Source organism: Haliotis rubra, unplaced genomic scaffold, assembly GCF_003918875.1.
Source record: "Haliotis rubra isolate DU_JTF1 unplaced genomic scaffold, ASM391887v1 Scf405, whole genome shotgun sequence".
Lineage (NCBI taxonomy): Eukaryota > Metazoa > Mollusca > Gastropoda > Lepetellida > Haliotidae > Haliotis > Haliotis rubra.
Genome location: NW_025767086.1, coordinates 30133 through 52176, shown reverse-complemented (window position 1 = coordinate 52176; position 22044 = coordinate 30133). Strand labels below are relative to the sequence as shown.

At 39.6% G+C, this 22044-nt stretch overlaps 1 protein-coding gene and 1 long non-coding RNA gene across 2 annotated transcripts; both read left to right on the top strand.

Moving 5' to 3' along the window:
* The first annotated feature begins 2571 nt into the window (after window positions 1–2571).
* On the top strand, window positions 2572–7639 carry LOC124287692. The gene is made up of 8 exons (XM_046724210.1): window positions 2572–2757; window positions 3599–3829; window positions 4331–4493; window positions 5354–5472; window positions 5867–6017; window positions 6463–6566; window positions 6849–6986; window positions 7560–7639. Exons 1-8 carry the CDS (start codon window positions 2682–2684, stop codon window positions 7637–7639), a joined length of 1062 nt encoding a protein of 353 aa, XP_046580166.1. The 5' UTR covers window positions 2572–2681.
* A 183-nt stretch (window positions 7640–7822) lies between these two features.
* On the top strand, window positions 7823–8853 carry LOC124287725. Its single transcript, XR_006901319.1, has 2 exons — window positions 7823–8004; window positions 8544–8853. It is a non-coding gene; the product is annotated as an uncharacterized LOC124287725 (long non-coding RNA).
* The last annotated feature ends 13191 nt before the right edge of the window (window positions 8854–22044 follow it).

Genomic DNA, 22044 nt, shown 5'->3' with positions numbered 1-22044 from the left:
TTTCCATTACCTGTCTACAGTGTCCAGTATTGATAAGGCGGACACGCCATTCTTTATATAATCTAGTTTCGCACTAAAGGACTTCGTTAATATTGATATCGTCCATGTAATCCTCGTGTCTCTTTCAGTAGTAACAGATTAAATTCACATTGAAGCATCCGATGGTATCGATTGTCAGAACATTGCATCACGGCTTTCCGAGGTGGCCGTGATCGATTGTTATAAATAGTGCTACATATATCCATTACCTAGGAAAGAGTACGAATGTACCTCACTCAGTCAGTTATTTGTTTGATCCCATGCAGGTTACAATATCACCAATATTGCCTACAAATATGTTAAAACTGCGCGTCAGTCACTGTGTATTCTTGGAAGGAACCTCCTCATACACAACGGGCTGTTATCTATGCTCGGCGAATAACATTGTGATAAGAAGCAGAGCTCAATATTAAACCAATTGTTGTTGATACTTTTTGTGTGGATATATTTAAAGTGTTCCTAAAGTGTTCATCTGTATTGTTTTCGATTAAAGATATGGAAAACCTACCTTCCATCTCACATTTGAGAAAAGGTGCCAGAGAAACATGGTATTTTTCTGCAATCTAAGAAAATCCGATCATTACAAAATACAGTTGTTGGTGTAAGTCCTTAGGTAAAGACACAAAGCAGATGTTCAGTTCTTGGTATTCCAATACGGCAATGAGGATGAGAGATTCAGAACATTGACCACACTGATATGGAGTGAGTGAGTGAATATTGCTTAACGCCGCATCAGTAATGTTGCAGCTATTCGCGGCGAGTTGATATGGAACTGTGACTGTATATATATATATAGTGTATATATATATAGTGTATATATATATATATAGTGTATATATATATAGTGTATATATATATATAGTGTATATATATATAGTGTATATATATATAGTATATATATATATAGTGTATATATATATATATAGTGTATATATATACAATATATCTGCACGGGCACACTGTTGACTACATCTTTAAGATAGGATGTGTTGTTTTTAATGAATGTTAACTTATCCAAATATTATTCATTGTTAAATAAATGTTATACATTTTTATTCTGTAAATAAACATTCACATATATTACTTACTACAGTGCATGGAAAATAAAGGAATTCAGCATCCTGAGTCTAGAATTTGGTTTCAATTTAGTCACATTCAAGAATTGTTTCTCCTGTGTGCCCTTATGGTGGCAGTGAGAGTGTATAAAACTGTGCATCGCACCTGTCAGTGGACAACAGTCACAGCCTATTTATCATCTGCGTGCCCTGGTAGCACCGCCAATTGACAGTGAAACTAAAATATGTAATGTTTCTCGGAAATGGGATTGTCAATTCAATAAATTCACTGCCGTCACAAACACATGCAAAGGCAAGTCAACTTGCCACCTGCAAAACAACCTTGGGGAACACAATGTACACACCAAAATATGTAACTGCGTCAGACATCATTTCTGTCATTTATTTGCTACACCGTTCAATGTCCTCATGCCAAAAATATCGAAAAAACATCGATTTCACGAAAATGATTAACATGCCACATACTAACAGATAATTTTAAGTACCTAGTGCGTAAATAGTTAGTGTATTGATTACTGTAATAGTGTATCTGTATGTGGTTGATATATTGATTACCAGGTCTATGAAACTGCTATACAACTTTTGACAATATCTCCTCCTCAAATCTAATGTTGGCATTCGGCGGAAGGACTGAAGATGCCAATAAGGAAACAGATGGCAGATGCGGCTGAGGCGAGCCTGAAACCGGCTCTTCATGCGAGTTTGATGTCCCAACATGACAGCTGAATACTTCATCCCCAATTGGAAGACTTCCTACATTACCAGCAAGTTTAAAGCCGTACAATTACAAGGAAAATACACATAAACGAAAACCCAATTTTAAAAATAATCCACAGACCTATGCCGATGTTTGTGTGCTACTATGAATTTCATATAAAATATGGAATGAAATACTTACATATTTCCAGTCCTACAATACAATCATTACTTTAAACGTTCTCACATTTTCTTCGGCTCTGTCAACAATGAATATACTCATAAAATTACATAATTTGTTCTCCCTCAGTTACCTGCCCCTGGCGTGGGTGTAAGATAAAGCTCCCCAGTTCGCGCGCAGTGAATGACAATATACTGCGATCGTGGATTCTAATCCCATTTCGCGCTGATAATGCTTCTTTCATTGTCACAACCTCATCGTTCTCGTGGGTGTCTACACCCTGCGTCACTACATCTGTCCTCTCAAACCAATATTCAATGATATAACTGAAATAGTGGTAAACCCACATCCCTCACTTACACAAGGTCACACCTAAGTAACGAAAGAAACGTTACATCTTCAATATGTTAATTACACCCATAGCCTTGTTCACATTGCTGTTTACATTGACGTGTGTGATGTAGAATAAGGAAACTGAGACGAAAGTAGTCAGTCAGATGTAATGACTAGTCGTGCCCATAGCAACTCACCATCAACCAGTCATGTCGCTCAGAACACTCAGAACACTCAGATCACATGACCGAGTCATTGAATAACGTTGTGTCCTTTTGTGTCATGATTTACAGAGATGGTCTGACGTGTGTGTGCTCACTGCCCTAATTACGTAGGCGTGGCACTAGAGATTCGTGATGTATGCGAAGTTCGTTACGTTCCTTACTTTGGGTGCCCGGTTTGGTTTCCTCGTACCAAGATCAACCAGCAATGGTAAGTGTACCTTCAATAACATCTCCCCTGTAAAGTTACGGTTTGGATTTGGCTTTCATCACTATATTCTGGTGTTGAGGATCGCTGGCTTGATTGACTCACGTCATCATATCTCAGTTTCAATCGTCATGCTGCCAGTCACTGCATAGTCTGCTTCAGACTCGATTTGTGATGAAGGCCATCGTATAGCTGGACTATTGCTGAGTGTTGCGCTAGACAACAAACATGCAAACAAACAATACCATCTAGTAGCGGGGAACGTCGTTCCGATTAAAAAAATTACACATCTAGTTTTGATGGTGACTAAAATGAACTGGCTATTCGATTACGACGCTGGTATCATAGTTGCGTTAAGGACTTAAATTTGCAGTGTTACGGCTACTGTCCACAGCTTAGTAACATTTTTATAGTTTTGTAATGCTTTCAATTGTCAATACTTGCTTTTGCCCGGCAATTTAGATACAACAAAATATGTAAGTTTACCATGTTTTCTTTTCTTATTTTTCCCCAAACCTTTCTTTGACAAATAATTAACCGGACATCTTTCGTGCAAATCGCGTGAGTGACGGATGCTGCATCATACCCTATTTGCGAATGCCTCGTGTCATTATTGGTTTCCGTTGGTCCACCACTGATTTTGTGAAATCTGTTATCGAGATTGGTGGCTGTATGTTTACCACGTACCAAGTTTTACTCTTGTATGTTTACGTATAGCCAAATGATAGACCATGGAAATGGACGCATGGTTCGATAATTCAGGTGAGCCCAGAAGTATCATTGGAGGCCTACATTGATCCGTGCATTAATATTATTGATATTGTTCAAAAATTATTTCTTCCAGATTTGGAAATGAGTATGTTTGTAGTAGAAACATCTCCGGTCGGTACCATCCTCAGGTGCACTTTGGGTATCTCTGTCAACTGTACTCGCCTACAGATTAAAGCGCCCTTTGCTCGGAGTGTCGTGTATGACCCAGTACACGACCACGTCTACTGGACCTTCTCGGAATTCATAAACAGGATCAGATCCTCTGGGGAGAACTATGAACACAAATGGTTCAAATTTGACTCGAGTAAGATCATCGGTTTAGATGTGCTAACTTGAAGTTGTATATTTACATCCCTTTTCACATTGGATAGGTGAAAACTTTATAAGAGGAAATGCATCTATTAAACCATTTCCAACTTCCAAGAGTCCAGTGTTGTGTGTTTGGAAACTTTAGTTGTCAACAGTTTAGTCATGATGTACAGAGGCATACAATGGTAATTACGTACTGTTAATGGATTATGAAGAGCCATATTGTGTCAAAATATATCAGTTATTAACCTGAATATTTGATCACTGTTGATTTGTTGCCCATACACATACCATATGAACAGCGACAGGTCATACTGGAACAAAATAGATGTCACAAGCCAATTAGACAGGAATTGAAATTGTGATACATATTTTGACGTATCTCTAACAATAAAATCCAAATGTAACGTTCTACCTTCGAAAGCTTTACAGTTGTAGTGAACCAGATTTTGTCATGTACAAAATGGTAGTAACGGTATGAACATTTACTTCACAGAACCATCTGTTGTTGCCATTGACCATTCCTCGAGGTTGCTGTTTGTGCTGTCCTCCAGCCGCAGCTCGTCCTTGCGATCAGTGTCCCTGCAGACAAGGCACCAGACGGAGCTCCCTGCCCCCAGCCCCCGCTTGTGGGGTCTCGCTGTCGATGCGCTCATGAAGTAGGCCTATGTTTAGTTTAATACTACTCTCTAAAAAATATATTTATATTGTCATTATGTTTATGTATATATGTGACACACGTATACTCAAATATTGTTTTTATTGGTTATTAAACATGACACTCGGGATTTATTCCAGTCGGTAAGCTTTGGGCCTGTATGCATGGACCAAGAAGTCTAGTGATTGACATAGTGAGCAATGGGAAAATGGAATAGATGGCATGTATCAACCAAGTCGGTGGGCCTGACTAGCCGATCCCGTTAGTCGTCTCTTACACGATGCATACTACCAGGCTGTTGAAGACAAATTGAAAACCGTGAATATATGACGGGGTGGGTGAATTAATGAATGAATGTAACGTTATAATGTGCGTCACTGCATTACAACAAGTTTCAGTGTGTCCAGCAGCCAGGTAACAACATCAGGGATGTCTTATGTCCATGACATCACCAACCTGTTAGAAGGTGAATGGTATTAATAACCTATTATAGATCGGCAATGGTAATGAACGTTTTTGTGCGCAGCTTATTGGATTTGTTTGAGTGGTATTCTAGAAGTTGGTGGAGATGACAAAACTTTATGGATGATCAACTTCTTTATTTTCACAATGGCGACGTTTCGGTATAGATTCTTTTACTGTCTTTCAAAAGTTCTTATCATATTATTGTTTTCTACTTGATGGAGTGTGTTTATTGTTTTCTACTTGATGGAGTGTGTGTCGCATAATGGAGGGAGGAAATTTACCACTTTGGCGGAGTAAATGAGATACACAAAGAACATTTAGTCAGTTGTTACAAACACAGTAGTATCTGACTGACAAATACCTTCATATGTTGTGTACATGGCGGTTGTTTTGCAGGAATATATTTCTAGCAGAGGCAACAAGAGTCATCATGATGAGATATGACGGAAGTGCTCGTCAGAAACTCCTCGACATAAGTGCTAACTATTTCGTGGCCATGGCATATGACCCGGAAGGTATCGTGCCCTCAAGTTTTATCAATCTGCTGGTAATCACACGTTGTGTGTTTGTTTTGGTTCAGTCAACAGGATTCATCTATATTAGACTGGCTGTAAGTTATGGTCGTCTCCTACGATGAAACGGAGCAAGACCGATTCCCATACGAGTAGTGGGCTCTTACAATAAACAGGAAGAACTGGGATCAAAGCTCACTTGGAATCCTTTCAGTTAACACCACTACCGGTTTCAGATTCAGTATAATAACATAGTAGGGTAGACTAGAAACACAGCACTACAGAGTATAGTGTTCCTTCCTCATAAACCTAACAGAGAGTTACATACACGAGTACAAGCAGGCATTAGGTCCTCTCGTTTCAACATCTGGTTATATGTAGACTGTGTTTCTTCCAGGCCAGAGGTTATACTACAACCTATGGACGATGAGGGTATTCGGATCTGTGAACATTCACACGAGGAATAGTACAGTATACTCCCTCAGCAATCAGTATCCGTCTGTGACTATCTATGAGGGAGTGCTCTATATGACAGATTTCAATGAAAGGTTTGATTGGTATTGAATAAGAACATTAAATTACAATGTTTCTGTCTGTTCGCAATGGGGTTTTGTATATGACAGCGTTAAATGAAGACTGTGTTTGGTTTGCATTGAGTGCATAGTGTGTATCTACCTTTGTCTTCCGATAGAGGTGTACATGAACCACAGTGTTGTACGTGACGGCATTATATGAAAGGATTGTATGCATAGGACGTATCTAGCTCATTTGCTGCTTTTTGGTTGGTTCATAGGACTGTTGAATAACAGTGTTGACGAATGTGTTCATAAGTCAAATCAAGCTATGAAAGACATCGATGCTGTATGTCTCAAAACGTTATGATAATTGTTCCTTTAAAAGGAAACACGTTAAATTATGTTTTGTTCGTATTTGCGTTTTGACATGTCAAGTAGACGGTCGCAAGTTAACGCTTCCATTCTAATATATTTGCAGGGAGAAAGTCTTCAAGATGTCCCGAAAAGGGAAACTAATTTCGGATATGCCTTGCGATGGATCTAAGTCCGGTTTCGCGAGAATCGCCGTTTTTCGAAAATATGGTACGTTCAACTAGTGTAGACTTACAGATTTGTGATTAAGTGTGACAATGACACATGGTGACTGTGTTGTTCGCTTAATTAGAATGAGAAAATACATATATACAAACTTGTGTAGATGTGTCAAAAAGAATGCTTGTAAAGTTGTGAAAGTGAAATTGTCGGCAAATATATAGGAGGTATAAGAGGGTTTTCCATGTTCTGTTTTACGTTCTATAAATGAAATATTGGTTTGACGTAACTGCGTCACGTCACGAACGTAACACACTGCTATATTATGTCCAGGGTGTTCCCCCGGCTGGTTTGGTCGCACGTGCAGCCTGGCCTGTGGACAGTGTCTTGAAGGAAGTGCTTGTGATCACGAGTATGGTTACTGCACACAAGGATGTGACGTGGGATGGACGGGTCGCACCTGTAAGGCAGGTGCGAATAATTTAGTCACGTTAATCTACTTTACATTATAAGTACTGTAGTGTAGTATTTCAACCACCTGTCCCCCACAGCATGTGGTTGTCGTTGTAAGACGACTGAAGGGATCGGGTCGTCTGGCTCACTGACTAGCCTTGTATCCATGTTATAATGTATGTACCCACAATATGCAGTTTGTAGGAATGATAACGATTCTTGTTAGAAGATGTTTTATGAAGCTTACATTAATAAAGCGTTCAAAATATCATACTGTAGGTATGTGACGACATTTCCAAATTTGAGGTATAAGTGACGAAAAGGATGTATAAAAGCAATTAACTTCGACGTGTACGTCCCCGTGTTTTTTCCAGGTGAACGATCTACTTGGTATTAGATATGTTTGTGACGTGTGACGGGTGTCGGGTGACGGGTGACGGGTGACGTGTGACGTGTGTGGGGTGTCGAGTGACGGGTGTCGGGTAATAGGTGACGGGTGTCGGGTGACGAGTGACGGGTGTCGCGCGATGCTGATTTACTCATGTGCATTGGTGGCCAGACTGATAAAGAAGTCATGTCAATTACTTTCAGAATCTAAGGTCAGGTCACATGATTCTGGGACTACATCTACTCCTCGCTCTCAGGGTCACCCCTGGTTAACCCAAGGTTAACTTTTGATTTCCTCAATGAAGAGCGAGTGAGTGTGAATGCCGCGCTAAAATTGTAAATTCCTGCAAACATATAAATGTTAGTGATTGGTAAACGGCTTGTGAAAAATAGAACATGACCAAAATGATGTTCAAAATATGTTGTGTTATGATTGCAAGTGTCATATGAAGTTCAATGATACAAATTCTCACTGAACGAGATTAACCGAGTTTATCTGTGGCAGCCAGCACTGTTTCACCTGTTCCCATATTAAAACGATTTTCTTATTTCAAAAAGGTCAGTGGGTCTTCTGGACACTGGTGGGTGGATATGGCCTTCTCGGCTTACTCGTGTGTGCTCTGGTCGTGGCCGTTGTCAGATATAAGAGGTATCTTTGGTGTAATGCTGTCATGCGTTGTTCATGCCTTGATGATTAAACACTGACTGACTGAGTTTGGTTTTACGCCGCTTTTAGCAATATTCCAGCAATATCATAGCGGGGGACAGCAGAAATGGGTTTCACACACTGTACCCATGTGGGGATTCGAACCCGGGTCTTCGGCGTGACGAGCCAACGCTTTAACCACTAGGCTACCCCACCGCCACCTGATGATTAAACAAAACGATGGTTTGATTTAATATTTTATCGAATGTCATATTGAATTATAATTATGTATACTCTAAATGGCATCCATCATCGACTGTCATTCTGGATGACAATACTAATAACGTCATGTTTATGTTGAGTGTACATCGCGATTTTATGCAAGATGACCTTTCTATGTAAGTACTACCAAGCAGATCAAGAACTTTTCATGTTAATAATTGCCGCCTGTAGGCGTGGCACCGTTTTTTGTCATATGTACCTTGAATACTGACGGTGTACAATATGTCCATGTCGTAAGCATACACTGCATGTCATTGTAGAAAACTGTCGCGGCTGAGAATACATCAGAAAGAGGATACATATTGTCTGAAGATGGGGGACAAAGCTCACAAGGACTACCTGACGGCGCAGGATGCAGATGGGGGAAATAGTGACAATGTGTATGAAGTGATCTGAGAGGTCTTAACGAAACAGTTTCCAGAACCTTGGACTTTGGCCGATCGCAGTGGCATATATGTGTGTGTGGCATTGTACGTTTCAGACTGCAAGATATTAGTACAAGATCTGTTAACCGTGAACAATCAACTGTGCTTTATGTGTTTTCTGCTGTCAATAAATATATTACTCATATATCTTACAAATATATTGTTTTGATAATGGATCATAAACACATGCATATGACATAGTTGGAATTGCGCTATGGAATCTGTTTTAGCAGAGATTTCTTATGGATCTTGACGGTATTTCATCTCAGGAGTCTCTTATCCAATATTACGTGACTACCAGTTGTCAGTCTTAACTTTTCGTGGGAGCCGCGGTGGCTGAAAGTGTTACATCGCTGGATTTGAGTGGTGGCGATAACGTGCCTTACTCTGAGAGTGGGGGTTCGAATCCCGGAAGTATTTTACTTTACGGAGAAAGTGTAATCCCAATCTCTCTCTCTCTCTCTCTCTCTCTCTCTCTGTCTCTCTCTCTCTGTCTCTCTCTCTCTCTCTCTCTCTCTCTCTCTCTCTCTCTCTCTCTCTCTCTCTCTCTCTCTCTCTCTCTCTCTCTCTCTCTCTCTCATATCGCTGGATATATATATGGCGAATATTGAAATGAAATCCAGCGATGAAATATGTGTGACTCCCTCTTTCATGGAGGTAAAAACATGTTGCTTAAAAGTAACAAAGTTAGGGAGTGACTTCATTCCTTCATACATGGGGAAGTGCCAATAAACGCGGTGAGCACAGATATAGTTACATATCTATCTTCAGTGGTTAAAAGTATTGTCCTACGTGACTTTGCGGTCCTTCTGACGTATTCTAACATAAATACCCGTATCCAAGGGAGGCTACTTCAGCCTTGGCTTTATCTTCCCGAGTAATCTACCATTATCTAGCAAACGGTATATCTGCCACAGGCATAGTTCTTGTTACACATGTCACAGTACAAAACTTACCTGACTAAATGCCAAGTGCGCTTACCTATGTATCAACTGTACTTTGTGACTTTTTCGTCTTATCCTCCGTAATTTGGAGATCTGTGTTCAAATTGTGACGACATTTGTTACATACGTGGTTAGTACGTGTGATTCAACCTTGTTGGGGCCTTTTACCAATTACATGTTATTTGATATGTGCATATCACCCATCCTGAAAGCTGTAACAGTCAAAATGTAATAAATATTTGCATTCCTCGACTCATTTGTAAGAACAAAACAAGATGATCAACACATCAAACAGTTCATGGACCTGAAATCAAATATTCTTTGTAAATTAAAAGGAGAATTTAAACATGTTCCTGAAAAATCACCTCAGATAGGCCAAAGAATAAAATGATTGCCATCATGAGCATCTAGCAGACATTAGGATGAGATTATATGCAATCAACTAGCCTCAACATCCAATCTTTTTAGTCGTCCTCATGACAATCATGAGTTGCTGGTGACCTTCTCAGAGCCCCAACACGGGTTTTGTTAAATGAACCGAATGACCGAATGAACAAGTACAAGGACATCGTGATTTTTAGCACTTCGTCGTCAACATTTATAGATGTAAAGATCAGCGTGACTGCACTTGTCAATATTACCTTTTTAAAAAATATTCTTATTGCTTTTAAAGCACCGTACAAATACACCAGTTACTATGTACAGAATAATGTTTTTTTCCTGCAACGATGTAGATTTTTTGTCGATGTCGACGGCTACTTTATGATGGGTGTAATGATCCCTCTTGTCGACACTGATGGCACGGGAGGACCTGTCGCAAAAGGAACCGCAATTCACTGTTTAGAGACGCGCTAGGAACTGACGATTGTTGGTTGGAAACGCACTTGGATTGCATCAACATGATATATGTCTCAGACATTTAACACGTTGGCCTTTCCTCGCACATCAAGCTGACCATAAACATAGATTAATGTTCAAATACCCAACTCACTCACTCGCTCATTTGTATGTGACACTTAAGCATTTAATGTTCAAAGTTATTAGCTTTGAGTGGATGATTCACTGTACTGAACTTTCCACTGTCCTTTCTCTAAACGTTATCTCAACGTTTGAATGCATACAACTAATTGAAACAAGGAACAGTTTTGTTCAACAATGACGCTTTCAACAATCCACTTATATTGTGAGGTGTCTGTAAGAGACACAGCTTCCTCACACATCATCTACAGCAATCCTCAGGAAAGCCAGTCGATCTCATTGGGATGAAAGTACTTTCCAAGGACACTATCGTCATAACTGTGGTAGCGCCACCTCTGTACTGCTATCTATAACAGACTTTGCTGCTGCCTCCTTGTTGTTATATTGTGTTCTTCGTAACGGTTTCGACACGCATGAGGGGTATCAACAGATATATGTGCTTCACATAGTTAGGATAATAAGATGCTTAAAACAATTGAGAAATGCAGCTCTATAACAGCATCATATCAGTTTAAACTATGCACACAAACTCTCTTAATTTGTTTTGGAGAAAGAGGGATACCGAAAGAGGGAAACCTAGAGAATAGCCAGTGCGTTTGGTCTTGATTTCATACCGAAGAAGAACCAGTATACTTGCATGACAGTCTATGAAGTTGCTCACACACCATGTGCCATCAATCATTTCCTCCCAAAGTAATATACATATCCACAGTCATATCTGGCAGTGATATTTATTGTGTTATAGTTTGATATGTGATATTCGGGTAGATGTGCTATATTTAGACTTGTATTACATTTAGACGGAAAGAACTGGAAAGATCTAGAAAGTGCTTCAATGAGCAATGCGGTTTTTTTCAAGGTCCAAAGTGACTTATTTAGATGATATTGTATTACAAAGGACACTTTTTAAATACCTATTTTGACATTATGCTTAGCTTCATTATAACAATAGCTGACGTAAAAAATATTAACTTTAATACTGAAACTATTAAAGATGTAGCTGCTATGAAGTTTAACTATCACTACAAAAAACAAACAGGTAAGAGGGGTCGTCTCAAAAACATGACCAGAAAAGGTATTGCAGACGGTGGTTGGGGTCGGGCCTGGAGACAGAGATATCAGCTAAGATAAGATAATCCTTTAGGGGAATTAAACGGCATGTCATAACAATTTACAAATAATATCCAGTCCTGTCGATCTTCGGGTGATCATGCCATCTATATATTTTGAGACATTCAATACGATGGCTGATTTAAGCTTTTCTATGGGTATCATACTCTTTTACATATCTTAACATAAATCTTATGAAAAAACGACACGTGACATATTCAACACACATGAAAGCATGAAATCTCTTTGAGATGACCCCTGTGCCTGGAGGCAGCACATGCATTTCATGCCAGGTGAGTCGATGGTCCGTCATCATATCTGTCTGAGCGACCTAATTGCCATCTATAGTGTGATCTATTGTTTTCAGCAGCTATTCGTATTTTTTCTTAGTTTTGCCCAATTTTACGAGTAAACATGCTTTTCTGGATATCCTATTACGCATCCCACTGAACGCCTAGTTAGGCCGATGTGGGTTATTTCGACATAAGCTGTTTGCAATTGTGTAAATTTTATGGATACAGAGAAACAGCCTAAAAACAGTTTTTTTTCTATTCCCGACAGTACTTTAGATGCTAGGTGCTGTGGTTGAGAGGTATATATACTCTGCCAAAAACAAAACGCATATAGGAATTTCAACTGTATTTTTATGTTTATTTTGAAACATCTTGAAGGCTTTTTGAGTCAATGAAATATAGTGAAATTGCACACTGGGAACGCAGACTTATCCGTCTTTGGCACCAACTCGAGGAAAGTCAGTTTGAGTGTCACATGGAGACGTGTGGTGGCGCTGAAGTCAATACCTCGTGTGACCACCGTGGGCATCCAGAACTGCACGGCATCGCCTCGGCATCGAACGAATAAGTCTCAGAATCTCGTGTTGCCCGATCGCAGCCCACTCTGCCTGTAGTGCCTGTGCGAGTTGCTGAAGTGTCTGGGGCTGAGGGTTACGGCGTCGCACCCGTCTGTCCAGGGCATCCCACAGATGTTCGATCGGGTTTAAGTCCGGTGATCTTGAGGGCCAGGGGAGCACATTGATGTTGTGGTTCTGGAGGAAGTCTCTAGTGTGACGTGCTGTGTGGGGCCTGGCATTGTCCTGTTGAAGCAACTCCCTCTGGCGATCAATGATTGGAAGGAGGTGTGGGCGTAGGATTTCGTCACCGTACCGTTGAGCTGTCAGCTTGCCCTGGATCATCACCAAATCACTTCTCCTACGGCAGGTGATCCTCTCCCACATCATAACATTCCCCCGGCCGAATCTGTCCACCTGGGGAACGCAAGCGTCGGCGAAACGTTCACGTCGACGTCTGCATTCTTCCATCGCGTCGTTCGAATAGAAATCGTGATTCATCACTGAACCAGATTCTACGCCAATTCGGTAGGTTCCAGGCCTGAACGTTGGTGCACCATTGAACTCGATGTCGACGATGTTGTTGTCGAAGCACAGGGCCAAAATAAGGTCTTCTGGCACGTAAACCAGCCTCTCTCAACCTGTTCCTGACAGTCTGTGCAGAAAGCCTTCTCAATCCGGGTATTTGTCGAGCGGTACTGGTCGCCGTAGCTGTTCGATGACGCAGGTGATGTACCCGGATGTAGCGATCCTGCGCCGCAGTGGTCGCTCGAGGTCGCCCACTACGAGGGGCATCTGCTACCGCATTCTGCCGGCGATATCTCTCCCAGAACCGTTAAATGGTGCTTTGGTGAACATTCATGAGTCGGGCAACTGCACGTTGAGACTGGCCAGCTTCAAGCAAACCAATGGCGATATGACGGTTGGCTTCACTTAGACGTGGCATTTTGCGTTCGTCAACAATATTTCAAATACAGTGAATAATCGACAGACAGCGATCAACCTTTTATACCCATCATTGAGACTATCTGATCACCAACTTCCACGTGCATTGCATGTGAATTGTATATTCTGTGACACTACACGCCGAAATTGAAAATCATGCTGTTAAATACGGGTATTTTACGGATGGTGCGTTTTGTTGTGATGTTTCAAAACATAAACACCATAGGACTCATAAACAGAGCAAAACCTTTTGTAAAATGAATCACGTTTTAATTCATTGCCACATGAATATACTATTTTCATGATGCGTTTCTTTTTGGGGAGAGTATATTACCATCACCGTCTTCATTGCTATTGTATTAGATTACCCTTGAATTCATACTGGCACTCTTTTTTTTCACTGCCATGGTGACACCTTTGTAGTGATTTGTATTGATTTGTGAACTAAGTTACATTTAGAATAGAATTATTAATTATATCACATTGTTTTTTTGTTTGTTGTTTTCACATATTTTTTTTAGGGACTTTTCAGGGTTAACCTTTCAGTTTCTACTTGGGAAATTAACACGTAACACGTAAAGTACTGACTTGCTGAATATGCTGGCTTGCTGAATATGCTGGCTTGCTAAATATGTTGGCTTGTTGAATATGCTAGCTTGCTGAATATGCTGATTTGCTGAATATGCTGGCTTGCTGAATATGCTGGCTTGCTGAATATGCTGGCTTGCTGAGCAGCCTATACGTGACTCCAGAATTTAATCAAAACAATTTCACCATTAATATGCATATCCTGTCACTGTGTAATGGCTAGATATCGGTACCTCTTCTTTTTGGCGATCCACTTCATTATCATTTCAACCCCAGTTATCTGACTGTCGCATGTGTAATATAAGGAAACTTGATGCAAAGTAGATACTGTAGAATCCAATGAGTACTTTCCTTGAGGCACATCAGTGATAGTATGCTGCAAATATCATGCTGTAATCTCTCAACGAACACACTATACTTGTGCATTTGGTTCACGCTATTATCTTTATTCAATAACTTGGAAAACTCCTTTAGTCGTTCAAAACATCAAATGAATAGTATAAACAGACAGAATCATATACACCGAATCATTCCATAAGATATGTAATTGGATACCCGAATATCACTAAATACGTGCATAGTTTTTCACTTATATTTTGTATATATCACTGTATATTTTCACCTTTATTTTACCTTTTAGGATAAATGGAAATGTTTCGATATGTCATCTGTCGTTGACGTATTATATTTTGCTAAAATGTTTCTAATTATTGTAAGATATATTTTTATTGTTCTTCGTACAATATGTTGCACACGTCTGGTTGTCTTCATAACAATGGAACCAACCGTACGTAGTCACAAATCACCTGGTGTCATTATTGATTTTTAGTGATCCATATATATAAGTTCCCCCTTTATATATCTATGTTTCCTCTTTACACCAAACGCAATTTGTTTCTGAGGATAATCAAGACTGGGTATTCTTCTGCACTGACGTTGCATATTATCCTATTTTTAGCGAAATTCAAAAATTAATTTTATTTTATTTTTCAAAATACTAGCCACATAAGGAAACTGTGCATTGTAAAAATATTATCCCAGTTGATAAGTACGATAACAATGTCAAAGGTACATATAAACTTTAATGGAGGGATCATGAGACCATAACAAGTCGGGAGAATTTCAATTGAAAAGTCAATCACAATGACGTCACGAGTCCACAAGCGGGACAGGGGTCAAACGACCATGTCACAAGCTCAATAACGGGTATGTCCACCATCGGCATTGAGAACAGCAGTGCATCGACGACGTATAGAGCCTATCAAACGTGCAAGGAAGGCTTGTGGGATGTCACACCAGATTCTCTCAAGTTCTGTTGCAAGGTCAAGGACGTTATCTGGCGGATGAGGAAGACGGCGTAGACGTCGATCCATCTCGTCCCAAACATGCTCTATCAGGGAGAGATCCGGTGAATTTGCAGCCTAAGGCAGTAAGTCAACGTAGTGGTGTTGCAAGAAATCCATAGCAACCCTTGCCGTATGAGGGCGGGCATTGCCCTGTTGGAATGTTAACCCAGGGCCATGACGTTGCAGAAAAGGAATTGCCATAGGTCGAAGAATCTGATCTGTAGCCCACACCAGTTAAGTTGCCCTGAACAATCACCAAAGGAGTTCTTTGGCGTGCTGTTATTCCACCCCAAATCATCACGGAACCACCACCAAAGCGATTCCTCTCCAAGACACAGGCCTGTGCATAACGTTCTCCCACGCGTCTATAGGCACGTTGACGTCCATCACTATGGGAAATGTTAAACCTGGACTCATCTGTAAAAACAACATTTCTCCACCAAAACAAGGGTCTGCGGACATGATTTCGGCACCACATTCGGCGAGCTTGTCGATGACGTTGTGTCAGGATAGGCCGTATGGCGGGACGTCGTGGTCTGATCCCGTGATGACGTAAACGTTGTCTAACTGTGTTGGGGTGGATACGGCGAAGTCCTGGGATGGTTCGGGCAGTCATCACTGCAGTCTGAAACCTGTGGCGTCTGAAACCTGTGGCGCAGATGGGTCACCCTTATCCATCTGTCCTGTCTTGGCGTTGTTACACGTGGACGTCCAGAACGTCGCCGATCGATGATGTCATTTGTGTTCTGGTAGCGTCTCACCAGTGCAGAAATGGTGTTCCGGTGGCAGTGGAAATGTGCAGCCACTTGTCGTTGAGACATTCTCCCACCAACCATCCCAATGGCCTCATGACGTTGTGCGGACGTGAGCCTTGGCATGCTATGCGTTTCAATAGCCGTTTAATTTTTTGAACGATCGCAAGGGCAGGGGTTGAGCTTTCCAAAGTGACAGTATTGTCTGGCATTCATTTGCTCTGTTTCTCCTTCCCGGAATGCACGTGCAACAACGTATTGCACGTCTCAAGGACGAACCCACTGACGTCACGGAACGTGGCACGTGCATGCATGTTGGATACATGTCACTAATCTCTGAGTTTAAATCCTTATGTGTCTACACAGGTTTGATAAATTTAGATTTTAAATTTTGTATGCACAGTTTCTTTATGTGCCTAGTATACATCTGCATTTTTGTGCTCTGACGATGAGTTTTGCTTCAGTACTGATGTATATGGCTTTATTGCCAGAACGGATACAAATCCTGATTTTATAGAGAATGGTATTCCGGAGTAAACAGTATATTCTGACAATAAACCTGGTGAACCTTTATTTTCTACAGATTCATGTGCTTGTTTTAGCTATAAAAACTCCTAACACTTATGATTGTTCTGATGGGGATAACCACAATATTTTCGCGTCTATATTCTAATTGCATATTGCTAAGTAGGCTCATTTGTCGATAATTTGCAATCTCATATCTGATATCTGATATGGATTTTTCGAGAAATCTCTCATTGTAGCATTTACAAATGTTAACGACAGTATAGATTATTTGTGTTATGTGTTGCAGCAGATGGAGGACGTCTTGGTAGTAAACAAATAACTGGTAAACCCATGTTTGACGCAGAATGTGAGTGTAAAGAGAGACAAATATTCGTGGCCTAATGAATAAGGCGTCTGACTTCGAATCAGAAGATTGCGAGTTCGAGTCTCGTCGGGGTCGTAGTTCAACTCTTTTTATACAATTTTGAAAAGTGGCAGTTGTCAGTACAACCAACTTTCCACGTCTAATCTGCTAAAATGACAATGAACAGTTTTACTCGATGGAAAATAGCATTTCAATGGAAACTGGGCATTCCAAAGTAGAGGCCTTATCATGGTGTCCAGAGACAAAATAAATGAGTCGAACTGGAGTGTAGAATACGCTTTTCTGCGTCTGCAACATCTTTGGTCTCGTGGCCCAATGGGTAAGGCGTCTGACTTCGAATCAGAAGATTGCGAGTTCGAGTCTCGTCGGGGTCGTAGTTCAACTCTTTTTATACAATTTTGAAAAGTGGCAGTTGTCAGTACAAACTACTTTCCACGTCTAATCTGCTAAAATGACAATGAACAATTTTACTCGATGGAAAATAGCATTTCAATGGAAACTGGGCATTCCAAAGTAGAGGCCTTATCATGGTGTCCAGAGACAAAATAAATGAGTCGAACTGGAGTGTAGAATACGCTTTTCTGCGTCTGCAACATCGTTGGCCTCGTGGCCTAATGGATAAGGCGTCTGACTTCGAATCAGAAGATTGCGAGTTCGTGTCTCGTGTGTCGTGTCTCGAGCTCTGATGACAGAAGTTAATTTACAGGTGCAGATTATGAAATCTGTGGCTGTATTCTGCACACAAGTTGTAGATAGTATTCTTGCACAATACATGAAACTGATTTTCAAGTTTTGTGTGTTTTGAGGTGTTTTGAGACTGCGTGTGTGCATTCTGTGCACTGCACGAGATAAAATGGCGACAGAAGTCCCGAATACCAGTCACAGTGGGAAAGTTGATGTTGGAACTGAAACTGAAGTGGAAGATGTTTATTCAAAGGATACAACTATCATCGTCGATGTTGGAGATACATCTAAGATTCGAGCTGAGGATGTTATCAGAGGAGCACTGGATATGGTGGGACATGTAACCGGAGTCGTTTTGAGAGGTGGGGATTGTTTTGAATTATCGTTGAAAGACACTGTTGATGCAAAACTCATTGTAGATGAAGGGCTGGAAATTGATGATGTCACTTATCAGTGCAGTTTTCTCTACAACCCAACTGTAATGGTCTCGTTTATGCATTTGCCTGTGTATATAACAGATGATAATATCAGAGAAAAACTTGAACAGAAAAACATTGAACTTTTGTCACCAATCAGGAGAAGAAAGTACAAGGGTACTGATATTGTAGATGGGACAAGGTTTGTGAAAGTCAGATTCCCAACGGATTTAAAATCACTCCCATATTCAATGAGTTTTGAAACTGTGAATGGAGCAAAATACTTTAGGGTATTGCATAATAATCAGATTAGAGTGTGCTATAAATGCGACTCTCCTGATCACGTCATCAGAAACTGTCCCGAGGTCAAGTGTTATAAATGCCAAATGCTTGGGCACATAGCCAAAGAGTGCCCAAGACAGAATAAATCTCATTATAATATCACCGAAGATCAAGCATCGGGGACAAGAGAGATACCAGAAAGGTGCACGATTTGTCGACTGCTCCCTGACAGATGTGATTGTGATATTGAACCGTCAGATCCTGCATTGGATGATCCCGAGCTTAGTGACGAGGACAGCACAGATAGTGACAGTCGATTGTCAGTGCACACACCCGCAAAGTTCGGCAATCACATCACAGCTCTAAGTGAGAGAGACAATAATGATGATGATTTGTGTGGCCCACAGGGCAATGACAATAAGATGAATGAAGAACTGTCACCTTCAAAGACTATAAAACCACCGCCAATAAGTGATGTTTTCCAAAAAGTCACTGGTAAAAGGAAGACAAGGACCACGAGGGAATTCCAAACAAAAAACAGGAGAAAAGGGCGCCTTGGGACTGACTGATTCAGGTTGTCAAAATGGAACATATATCATTATTCATTAATCTTATCTTAATCATGATAATTTCGTCATGGAATGTCAATGGCCTTAGGAATGTTGGAAAAATAGAAAGTGTTTTCTCAACCCTCCAAACTTCTCATATTGATATCTGTTTTTTACAAGAGACATTCTGGGATGACGAATTTATTGAAAAGTATAAACATTTGTGGCATGGGAAACTATTTTATAGTAATTGCACAACAGAGAAAAGAAAAGGGGTTGCCATTTTATTTCATTCTAAATTTCCATATAATGTTCGAAAAATATATTCTGATACTGATGGTAGAATCGTGAAAGTTGTGTTCAATGTTGACGATACCGAATATACTTGCATTAATATTTATGCACCAAATCAACCTCAAGAGAGAATAGCATTCTTTGATGAAATTGATAACTATATTTGTGATGATAATGTTATAATTGGAGGAGATTTTAATGAAATTCTTGATGTTTATTATGACAGAGGTACCAATATGAAAACATTTAATATCAAAAGTAGTAATCGATTGCAAATGTTGTTGGGCAACAACAATATGTGTGATATATGGAGGTACAGAAATCCCAACAAACGGGAATATACAAGACAGCAAATTGTTGATGGTATCATGAAACAGTCACGGATAGATTTGATTCTAATATCAAGATCACTCATTTCTTTTGCCATAAATTGCTACATAAAATATTCATCTATACTACCCATCAAATGTTTAGACTCACTAGTGTAAATGTAGCCACTTACTTCAGTCAAATGTTCTCAACTAGATTTTGCTAAATATTCCATACTGTTTAAAGGTACTGTTTACACATGAACTGATGTATTGTACACAAATTCGTAACGTTGAAAAGATTATTGTCAAGAGTTCAATAAATGATGAAACTCAGTGAAAATTGGCGAATTCTTAACAAAACTTTACACCAAAACGCAGCTGTTAACATGCACAATATTTGCACATGCTTTTCAGCAATTTGATGCATGATCCTCAAGCAATTCATCTGCATAAAGTTTGCAGTTGGTTCCCCCAAGTTAGTGGAGAAATTCATCATCGATGTAACCATATATTTACATGGCATAATAGTGAGTGCTTTAAGTGAGTCTAAACTTTTGATGGGTAGTATATTAGTGACCATAACATTATTTGTCTTCATATCAACTTCAGCAGAGTTGAAAGGGGGCCAGGTCTATGGATATTCAACAATAAATTGCTCGAAGATGCTGAATTTATAAATGCAGTTCGAAACATTGTCAAAGATAATATTGTTTGCCAAACTTACCAGTCTAAACCATTGGTTTGGTGGGATTGCTTGAAGTACAAGTTTAAGAGATGCGCTATCTATTATTCCTGTAAAAAGTCTAAAAAGGAGAAAGCTGAATATTTTAAACTCCAAAACATGTTGCGCATTGAATATGACAAATTGTCAAAGTTTCCAAGTCGGGATATCTCCCATATTCAAAATCTTGAAAAAGATTTAGAGATTTTTGAACATACAAAATGTCAAGCAGCTATTTTGAGATCCAAAGTTCAGTGGTCTCTAGAATCAGATAAAAATACTTCTTTTTTTCTAAACCTGGAAAGAAGTAAGCAAAGAAGCAAACTGTATCAAAGAACTTGAGACAGATTCAGGACTCGTTCAGTCCACGGAGGACATATTAGATCATGTCTACAAGTTTTACTCCCATCTGTATTCAGCAGTAGAAACTGATGCTGATAAACAGAATGAAATTCTTGGTTTAGTAACTGATTGCATATCAGATGAAGATAAAAAAAGACTGGATGATGGAATCACTGCTGAGGAAATTACTGTAGCGTTAAAAGGAATGAAGCGTCATAAATCACCGGGTAATGATGGGCTTACTGTTGAGTTCTACCTTACATTTTGGGATGTACTGAAACCAATTTTTGTCAACATTATAAATTGTATATTTGAAGAGAAACAGATGTCGAGAACAATGAAAAAAGGGGTTATCAGTGTTTTCTTTAAGAAGAAAGGGAACAAAAGAGATATTCGTAATTATAGGCCTATTTCACTTTTGAATGTTGATTCAAAGCTTATTTCACGCACACTGTCCTTAAGATTAAAAAAGTGTTGTGTCTAGTTTTATTTCACCCGAACAAACTTGTTCAATTCCGGGAAGAGATATATCTGATAATATCCACTCCATCAGAGATGTTATTGATTTAGCAGATGAAAATGAAGATAATGCTTATATTATCACTATTGACCAAGAGAAAGCATTTGATAGAGTTTCACATTCCTTTCTGTTTAAAACACTAGAAAAGTTTAACTTTGGTAATAACTTTGTGTCATGGATTAAGATTCTATACACTGACTTGAAAAGTAGTGTTAAAATTAATGGTCATCTTACACCATATTTCTCATTAAGTCAGTCTGTTAGACAGGGAGATCCACTTAGCAGTTTGTTGTATGCCATCATCAGTGAACCCCTCAATTTGCTTATTAAGAATAATGCACATATTCATGGCATACAAATTTCCGACAACTGCAAATCACTCATATACCAACATGCAGATGACACCACTGTTACAGTGTCTGACGCACAATCTGTTTACAGTACTTTTCATACAGTGAATGAATTTTGCTCAGCTACAGGGGGCCAAAGTTAATCTTTCCAAATCGGAAGTTTTGTGTGTAGGAACTAATCGCTTGAATCATGTTTCCTTCAGCATTCCGGTTGAAGTTAAAACAGATTGTGTTAGAATACTTGGCATTTTCCTTGGCCCAGATAAAAAAATGTGTGACAATATTAATTGGAAAAGTAAAATTGCCAAAATGAAATCATTGTTTGGTTTGTGGTCACAAAGAAATTTATCATTACAAGGGAAATCCATTGTTGTAAATACTTTTATTCTATCGAAATGGTGGTATACCGTATGTGTACAACCGGTTCCCGAGTGGGCAATCAAAGAAATTGAATTGTGTATTTCAA